The sequence below is a fragment of the Crocodylus porosus genome, unplaced genomic scaffold (genome assembly GCF_001723895.1).
Source record: "Crocodylus porosus isolate Cpor-Errol unplaced genomic scaffold, CroPor_comp1, whole genome shotgun sequence".
NCBI lineage: Eukaryota > Metazoa > Chordata > Crocodylia > Crocodylidae > Crocodylus > Crocodylus porosus.
The window spans coordinates 30,499,932-30,509,896 of NW_017728910.1; the positions used below are offsets into that span (position 1 = coordinate 30,499,932).

At 40.3% G+C, this 9,965-nt stretch overlaps 1 protein-coding gene across 2 annotated transcripts in view; it reads left to right on the forward strand.

Annotated features, from left to right (window-relative positions):
- The window catches only part of PLOD2 (procollagen-lysine,2-oxoglutarate 5-dioxygenase 2), a 70,868-nt gene that overhangs the window by 12,490 nt on the left and 48,413 nt on the right, over nt 1–9,965 (forward strand). For both annotated transcript variants that reach the window (XM_019532959.1, XM_019532960.1), the window contains exons 4-6: nt 2,812–2,924; nt 6,235–6,298; nt 7,166–7,263. In XM_019532959.1, the coding sequence (XP_019388504.1) occupies nt 2,812–2,924; nt 6,235–6,298; nt 7,166–7,263 (275 nt within the window). The remainder of the gene's footprint in view (nt 1–2,811; nt 2,925–6,234; nt 6,299–7,165; nt 7,264–9,965) is intronic.

Genomic DNA, 9,965 nt, shown 5'->3' on the forward strand with positions numbered 1-9,965 from the left:
CCTCAAACCCCTGGACTCATTGTCTTGCTGGGTAGGGGGTGATCCCCACTGCCCCATGCTGCATGGGAGGCTCTACACAAGCTCCCTGAAGCCCCAAGGCTGCTGCAGGAGTGGTGAGTTCTGGGGCTTTTCTCGTTTCTTTTTTCCTTAAGAGGCTGGGGCTGGGGGAGCAAGGCGGGGGTTGGACGGCTCATAGCAGAGCCCCTTATGTGGGGCAGTGGGGATCTCCCCTCTGCCTGGCAGCACCTGGTGAGTGGGGCTTTTTTTTTTTAAAGCACCAGAAGCTGGGACAGGCAGGGCAGCCATGAGGGCTGGGGGAGCGGATGGGGGATGGGGACTGGCAGGGGTCCCCCCATGGTCCCCTTCCTCTCCTTCCTCCAGTCCCCCCTTTCCCTGCCTTCTACTTACCAGCTCTGAGTCCAGCTGCAGCTCCCTGCTGCAGCCACTGGGGACTGCCTGGATCATTGAAGGTTTGGAGAGCTTCGAATTGGCTCAGACCTTTGAATCGGTCTCCTAATTCAATTCGGATTTGGAGATTTGGCCGCTGAATCTTCTCTGGATCGAACTGGCACCCAAAGCATCGCACAGCCCTAAAACAAAGTCCTCATGTGTAGAAAATAAACTTCATTTTTGCACAGAGCAAGCAGAAGCTGGAATACTGGCCCTCTGGGTCCATGAGAGTCTCTTTGTCAGCTTGCTCTTTGTTGTGTAGATCAAGCAGGATTTCTTCCCTGTTGGTGTCAGATGGCAGGCAGGGAGGTGTAGAAATCTTTCTTTTTGTTCAGCAATGACATTTATAATCCAAAATTAGCTAAAATTCAGCATCTTCCATGTTTCAGGGATGTATGTGGTAGCTGTGTTGGTCTGAGACAAAAAAAATGCAAAATCTAGAACTCTTGGTTCCAAAATGATACCTCATGACAAAAAGACTCTCATGGACCAGAGGGACAGTTTTCCAGCTTGTTTCTTCTGTGCAAAAATGAAGTTTATTTTCTACATATATGGGGACTTTTTACTGTCTTGGACTTTTCTCTGAACCTGATAAAGGGCGTATGAGCCCGAAAGAGAGAGAGATTTTTTTTTTTTTTTTGCAATTTCTCAGTTGGTCTAACAATAGGTATAATTTTTGGAAGCAAGAGTTCCATTTCTTGTTGTTCATATATATGCAGCCCAGCATCTCATGTACACATGATATAATTATTAATTGGGAAACTAACTTGATGTATTACTAGCCTAAATTCATGTTTTAGGGCCCTAATCTTCATTAGGGGAAACTTGTTCACAACCCTTTTTTGTAATAACACTCCTTGTATGCTCTCTTTTTAATGAATACATATGAAGAAATAGTGTGTTAAATTGGTTTAGGAAAGGAGTGTTTGTGAACTAAAATGTTTGTCTAGCTAAAGCTTTGCTTTCAGAAACGTGCAGACTGGATCTGATCCTTTCCTGCTATCTTTTCCATAACGGCTACCATTTTATGTTCCAGCATCTGATTTAAACACAGTGACAAAGTCTCTAGATCTTATGTTTGTGAAGATGATCTAATGCAAGTAAACTAGGATAACTAAGGAGATAGGCCAGGTACAGACATTACACTTTTACCAGTACAAGTGATTGGAAACTGGTGAAGTTTGTCACACAAGACCGGTCTGTACCCCTAACAGAACAGAAGTTTGGTGTGCACAGACTGGTTTAAAAACGGTGGAACCCAGTCAAAGATTTCCACCTCTTCTCCCTCTATCACCACCAAAGGGTGAATTTGTGTTTTGTTCACTATCTATCTTAACTATGCCGCTTACAGAAAACCTCATAACTTGCTTTTTTGATGTCTGTACCTAGCCATAATGTCCACTGGGTCTACAAACAGCCTGAGGAAATAGCTCTAGAAAAAAAGTGAGTTAAGCTTCAGTGAAGTCAATGACATGATCATCATTCTAATTTCACTGCTGATTTAAAGCACTTGAGAGAAAATATGGCTTGTTATAGAAAACTACAGAATGAATTGTTTGGTATCTCGTACTTGGCTTGTTTTACATTCCAAATATTTGTTGGCTGGGACTGTGAAAAGCTTTTCCTGCCTAACCTATGTAGTTTCGCTGGCAAAGCTCCTTCATACTACAATTGTAACAGTAGAAGGGAGATAGCATAAGTGATAGTAGCAGGAAAAAAACCCTTTGGTGCCATATGCTGCATCTCAGTAAGGGCGAAGCCTCTTCCACAATATTTTTGCCAGAAAATCTATAGTGGCAGCAACCCTGCAATATAGTTAAGTTTCCTCCTGGAGATGTCAGTGGGTGGAGCTTCGTTGTGTGCAGAGCCAGGACTGCTGCTAATTTCCTTTCCCACGGCCTTTCTTTTTGTCTTTGGAGTAAACATACTATATACAAGGTTTCAGCTGAATTCCTTGTACTGTTATGCAGTGTTCGAATTCAGCAGTTTAGCTTGTAAGGAGAATCTGCCGAAAGTTTTTTCCTTGAAGTTGGTTGTCTTTCTTAGATTCTGTAACAGCTGCAATCTCCCACCTTGGAACTATCTGGATGCTTCTAGCCATCTCGCACCAATTCCACAGTCCTTTATTTTCCTTAATGTCATTCTAAAGAAAATTAACTTTCAGGTAATAGCTATTTTGAATATATGTAGTATTTAATTTTCATCAAAAATTCTGGCTAGATGATGATGACTTTCTTGTGTTTTCCCTGGCTGGCAGAGAATTGTCATGTTGCAGTTCCAAATTAATGTGTTGGAATTGGCAGTTTTTTTATCAGTTTAACACATTATAAACTTAACAAATTCTCTTGTGTGATATTGCAGGATTTATTGGTTATGCCTCGTATGTGAACCGCATTGTACAGAAATGGAATCTGCAGGATAATGATGATGACCAGCTTTTTTATACCAAAATCTATATTGACCCACAGCAAAGGGTATGTAGAGATTTGATTTTTCTTTATAACAGACTTAAAATAGGGTTACCATACATCTGGGTTTTCCCGTACATGTCTTCTTTTTGAGTCCTCCAATCTCAGTCTGGGCAGTTTTTTTGAAATTCGAACAACATTCTGGTTTTTTGCTCTGCTCCACTGCTGGGAGCTGTGGCTTGGGAGTGAAGGGCAACAGAATGGACAGGGGCATGGCACCGCCCTATCACTGTCCCCTCCACAGTCATATCATTCCCCCCCTTTCCCTGTGTGACAGGTGTCTGGTTTTTTGAAACTGGAAATATGGTAACTCTATTTAAACTAATATTTTGAAACTTAAATTCTTAGAGCAAGATACCTAAATCCATAATTAAATGCAAGTAGAGCTGGGTGAGGCAAGAATTTTTGTGGGTGATACCTTTTATTGGACCAACTGCATTGTAGGGATGGATGTAGGCAAGTGTTCAGGTATCACAGTACCCCTCCTCAAGCCTGTCATAGTTGAAAGTTGGCCATGTCTATCTCAACCATGCAGCTGCTCCAATAAAAGATGTCACCCACAAGAATTCTTGCCTCTTGCATATTTCCTGGACCATTATGACAACAACATCAGTTTGCTGAAGAAAAGTTTTGGCCTCTAAAGCATTTTACCTAAAAGTGAATTGTTGGTAATGCCAAATATTTAACAAATTTGTCTGTTTCACCAGATTAAAAAAAAAGTTTGTAAAGAGAAGGTTGATATATTTCAGTTAAAATGAATCCATTCATTTAGAAGTTTTTCTTTAAATTATGTTTTCCTTCAGTATTAATAGAAAAAAGACTTGTACCTGAAATATTTTATTTAAGGGTGATAGAAATTATTTGTTTCATTTGAAGGCTCTCTTTCAACATTTAGGACCGAAAAATGTTACAAAAATAGGTGTTGTAGCCCAATATGGTTTTTTTAATTAATTAATGGGGGGCAGGGGGAAGTTGGGTTTTGTTTTCTTTCTGTTCTTTCACCCCAAATGTTAAGCCATTTTTCAAGTTTCAGAAGTAAATTGAAATTGTAGTTTATAAATATAATTTGATACCCCAGTAAGTGATTATTGCACTACAATGACATAAATTAAAGGTCATTTAATTTAGAGGTCATCTTATTAGTCTAGTATTGGTTCCCCCCTGCCCCCCGATCTGAAACTCCAGTGAAGTTTAAGAAGAATTTGGACTGGTTACTGAATATGTCAGCTTTAATTAGGTGCTCAGCCTCTACTCAGCCTCCAGCCTGCAATCTGGATCCAGCCCACAGAGATGTCATCCAGCCTGTAGGGCTCCCTGCGTAGTCTGAAATTTGTCAGCTGGGGAATGAGTGTTAAATCATCATAGTAACTAACACTACCACCACTCCTCTGCCACCAAATTTTCAACCCTATGAGGAGTTTTGTGGTCTGGATGATATAGCTGTGCATACCAGGTATGTTGGCACAGGGTTGTGCCATGACCAGATCTGGTGCAAAAGGTGCTGGTATGCTGTATCTGGTATGCTATGTCTCTGGACCAACCGGATATGCTATCACTATGCTGGATCTAGCCTGTGAACCATTGTTGTACCAGTTATTCAGCCTACAGAACCATAGAGATTGAGCACTACTTTTTAAGGTTTAAAAAAAATAGACTACACTTATAATATAAAACAGTGACTTTAATGCATGCCATGTCATGATACTTAGTTTTAGCTTGTACATTTTAGAAGCATTGAAATAATATTTTATTGTGCATGTGTGTAGCACATTGGGGTCCCAGGGGTAGCCATGATGCCCCTGGTGGTTCTGCGACCATACCCTGCTCGTCCCCTAGACCCCCCCACTCTGCTCTGTGCCCCCTTGCATTCCTTCCCTTCTCACCTGCCACATCTTGATGGAATACTAGTAATAATAATAATAATAATAGGGAGGCTGCTCACAAGCCTTTGCGTGGGCTCCGGTCTAACTGGCCCCTTGCTGGGCCTGCTCTTGTCCTGGGCAGCTCAGGCCAACTGTGCCTTAGCAGGGCACTCAAAGCTTTAGGAGCTAATTGTGTAGCTCTAAACCTCTCCTACAGCACACCCCAAGCATTGCAGGTGTTACCATAATGTTGTTCCCTCTATTGGGGCTTTGGCCTCTTCTGCCTCCACCCGTTTAATGTAGCTAGGCTTTCTAGCCTGGGCCCACTATATCAGACCTGGCTTTGAGACACTAGCTCTGCTTCATCCCTTCCAGTCACTGGGGCCCTGGTCCCTGTCTGCTAGGCCCCTGGCCCCTGCCTGGCTGCGCCCTTCCTTAGGTGCCAGGCCCTTGGCCCGTGCCTGGCTCTGTGGCCTTGCGCTGTCTTCCTGTTCTGGACTCAACAGTTGCTCGAGTCTTGAGTCTGCCTCTGGCAGGGCTCAAAGTGATTGTGTGCTGTATAGGCACCAGTGGGACCTCTATATACCACCCCTTACTATTCCAACCCCAATCACTGGTGTAAATGTAATATAATATAAGCCCTGGGCTGTAACATAAACAGCAACAGTGGAAGCAGCCCTCTGCCCCTTTAAGAGGGCAAACCTTTCCTCAGCCCTTGTGCTGGAATATCTTCCAGCCTGGGCTTCTTGTGAGTGCCCTGAGCCTCAGTGTTCCTGCAGGCAGCAAAGCAGACATCCCTGGGTAGCTCTCCTGGGCAGGAGCTCTTAACTGTGCAGCCAGCCCAAGCCCCAGGCTTATATCCTTCCAGGGCCCTGCCTACTTCCAGTCAACAGGCTGCTGTCAGGTGCCTGCTAATTTCCTCATTTGCCCTGTTGCCCCAGCAAGCGGCAGCTGTTGCTCCCTGCCTACTCTGCAGTGCTATTTGCTGGGCTGCTTCTGCCTTAAAGCAACAGGAAGCCCCAGGCTCTCTGTTAGTGTGCATATGTTCTTAAACTAACATGTTGTCTGACTAAGACTTTCTATTTTTTCTATCGAGAGAATACTGCCCGACATTTCTTTGATTTATACTGCCATTGCAATTCCTTTGGAAAGTCATGACCTCCATTTGCTGAGTTTACATAATACAAGACAAGCCCATTGGTGTTATGCTAGATTAATCTGAACAATTTTTTGATGAATCGCATACTTGGGAGAGAAAATATATCCAAGAAGATGTCAACTTATAGCTGAAAGGAGTCACTGAGGGGAAAAAAGCTAAAATTTATATTTACATCGAAAAGTAGATTAAATATAAAAACATGTAGCCTCTAATCAGTTAATGTTGGACAGTACAGTGAAACACATACTGCACTAACTTTTAATATTACGGTGTCTTTTGGTATTTTTAATTTTAGGAACACATGAATATTACTTTGGATCACAAGTGCACAATTTTTCAGACCTTAAATGGAGCTGTTGGTATGTATGTTATAGTGTATGTTGATTGGAATGTGCTATGCATGGATCTTTCATAAGTTTCTTTTTGTCTGCTTTCTAGTGAATGTTGTAGTCCCCCCCATTACTTTAAAGAACTAATTAATGTATGTGTTCAGGGGGCTGCTCCATGAATAATAGGTTAAGTAAGATTACTGTACTACTTAGGTCTGACAGGTATCATGTCAGTGGATTTTTCTTTCATTGGCAGAATAAATTATTTAATTTCAGATGTAATGATGAATGTGAAGTTGTATCCTTCTTTCACATGTACCAATAAACTTAGTTATAGAAGTGTATAAGTAACTTGAATCATATGTTCATTTGAAATCATGCTAACAGCAAGGTGTAATGAAGCGGGCTACCTGTACTTTTTAATTAATTTTCATTTTCAAGTCATAATTTTAATTGAAAGTCTTCCTTGTTGTCTGTACATGTGAACTTCCTTACAACCTCCACCTTTGACCTTCAACTGTGGAACAACTGAGTTGAACCTCCACCTTTGACCTTCAACTGTGGAACAACTGAGTTGCATTCCTCTGTAAATGGAAAATTAAAGTTAAGAAATAGCATATGTTCTAGGCTAAGCATTCTTTAACCTGTGAAGAAAGAAGAGCATAAACTCTGAAGTCAAGGGCCTTATTTTACTCATCTACTTGTCCTACTGGCATGGAAGCCAAGATTATTTAAAAAAAAAAAAAAAGTTAGGAAGTTAAAATATCATTAACAGTAGGACCAAGGTACTGGAAGGAATTAAAATATCTAATTGTGACATTGCTTTATAACTTGAGCATGATACAAATAACGGTTTTCATTCTGACTGCTAAAATACTACTGGATTTTTTTTTTTAGATGAGGTTCTTCTGAAATTTGACGAAGGAAGAGTAAGAGCCAGAAATTCCATGTATGAAACACTGCCAGTCACTATTCATGGAAATGGCCAATCTAAAGTAAGTGATAGTCACTTCTTCTGCTACGACCAATTTAAATAAGGTCAGAAGGCAAATGTGGATGCGGAGGCAGAAAGCCTGAAGCACGTCTTTGAGGAAATGGTGTTCTCATCTCTGTTATAAGGCATAAGTCACATGGCAAACTCCTCATGTATTGTTGAGTCTTCAACATACTATTCTGATGTCACTGTGGGTGTTTATGCATGTGCTCTGGGAGGGGGGAGCATGCTTTAATTAGTCTGGAACATCACATGTATCAGCATCCCCATGCTGAAAAATGGCAGTGGGACGCTTTGAACTAAAGCTTGTTGAACGAGCTGTAATTTAAAGTGCCCTGCCATCATTTTTCAGACCTGGATTGCTGATATTGATACATGTGATGCTGGAGTCTGCTGGAGTACGGTAATTTCCATGCTCCAGCAGACTCAATCAATCGAGCAGCCTAGAGTCAGAGCAGCCTCCCTGCACATGTATAAGAACCCTGTATTGATAACAAGTTAGAGCAACTACTCACTTTACTTACTACAAACTCATTGCAGCTCAGGATTTTGAAAACTAACACTTTTATTGGACATTAGTGTCATTCTTGAACATTAAGTAGAAATATCCATTTTATTATTTCATCATAATCATGGTAAATGGAGACTTTGAGCAGGAAAAATTAATCCCCCAGTTCCATACAAGGGCACAGGACATGTGTGCTTCATCAAAATCACTCTGCAAAACAGTTTTTGCAGGGATACTTAGTGCTACTGCACCTTCATAATCACTGATGCTTGGGCCTTTCTCCAGAGCATTCCAGTGTTCTGTTTTTACCAGCCAATCTGTGGCTTCCTTTGTCCTTCAGGGAGTGCAGGATTTGCTCTGTAGGATGGTTCTTTTGACATCCTCATAAAGCAAAATGGAGTGAAATGTCTTCAGGTCCTTTGCATGTGGTTGAATTTCACTCACTTTAAATGACTGGACATTTCTTACACATTTTAAGTATGTGTAAACAACTTATCCCAATTCTTCTTGCTCTCACTTGCCATCCTAAAGCAAGCATATATCTCTTTGCTTAAAGGAAATGGCTAGAATTTTTATATGATGCAAGCTTAAAGAGTAGTTCCCAACACAAACTGAAACCCCTTTGAAAATCCCAGCCACTATTGATTTTGTTTTCCCCTATATTTCATATTTTTAAATTGCAAGAATCTAGAACTCTTGGTTCCAAATTGATACCTTTTATTAGACCAACTGAAAAATTGCAAAAAAATCCATCTTTTAATATTTTAAATTGGCACTTGTTTTTTATTAATGCTTTAAGTTATGTTTAACATGTCAGTCTTTGGTAAGACAAACACAATTAATGATGACATTGCTTTCATTTGCAAGATTTAATGCTATGTATCCTCTCCACCATCAAAATGGTGTTTATTGTAGTGTTCCATTTAGTGAATTTTAGTGTACAGTACCAAGAAATCAGTTGTAGGTGCTGTGTACTGCATTGCCCTCATTTGCTAATATTTTTTTGGTGTTAGAGAATCATTTCAGTGAATACTAGTGTACCTTAAATTAGCTATCAGTACTGTATTTTCCCTTGCCAAAGGAAAAGTAATATATTATATGATATGGTTGGGATTTTTTTGGGATATCTTGGGTTAATCTACATAGTTTTTTATATTAAACAAAACTTGATTCCTATTTATAGTCATAGATCAGTTTACCCTGTTTCTGTGACGGAACAAAAGCATCTGGGTTTTGTCTAAAAGCCAACTGAAGAAAATAAAATACAAAAAATCATAGAGATCATTTGTTATAAGCTATAGCGGTACCTTTTCTGTTGTAATGGAGTATACACAGACATGCATTGTTGTGAGGAGGTTAGAACTTTTAAATATTCACCAGTTGGACAACATTCTAGCACCAAAGATGTCCAATTGGAAAGAAACTTCTATTATGTGTGTACTTCTCTGCATTCAAATAGTTTAAGCGCTGGTAGATTATTTTTATTGAAAAGCTGCTGGCAAAATAATAGCAATACTGTAAACCATGTACTTTTTTCCTCATAGTAATTACCTTCTTTTTGCTCAAGTTTCATTTGTTTATGCATTTCTGTAGATTTTTTTTATGCATCTGAAAGTCAATTAAGGCATTTTATTTTAGCATATCTACAATAAATATTTTTACCATGTAAGGTGAAGAGAGACGGTGATCATACTAGGACAAATTGACAGCAAGCTAGTGTATTGCAATTGCACTGGAATGATTTTTTTACCTGAGAAATTACATGCTGTATTTTCTGACTTTGATTAGAGTGGCACCAAGATAATTTGGATGAGATCCTATGCAGTATTGTAGAAGTACAGATTTGGCATCCAGCAGGACATGGCAGCCCAGGCAGACCTTCGGCAGAATAACTCCATAATTAGTTCAGGGCCAGTTCCAAAGCTGCCTCAAGAATCTGTCAAGGAGCCAGATACTGCTGTGGAGTATATTCCACTGTTTCTCTTATGGGCCCTAGGACAGCTGTCCAAAATGTGAAAGCTTCAGTCCAGTCCATTTTTCAAATTGCACATCTGCATCTTCTCAGCTTTGTCCCTCTCATCCTTTCTTTCATATGTAGTTTAGCTGTATCTCTATATTTGTTTCCCCCCGAATGCCATGGTTTTCAGATTCAGGAGGGATATTCATTTGGTTCTGATTTTTTTTGGGGGGGGGGG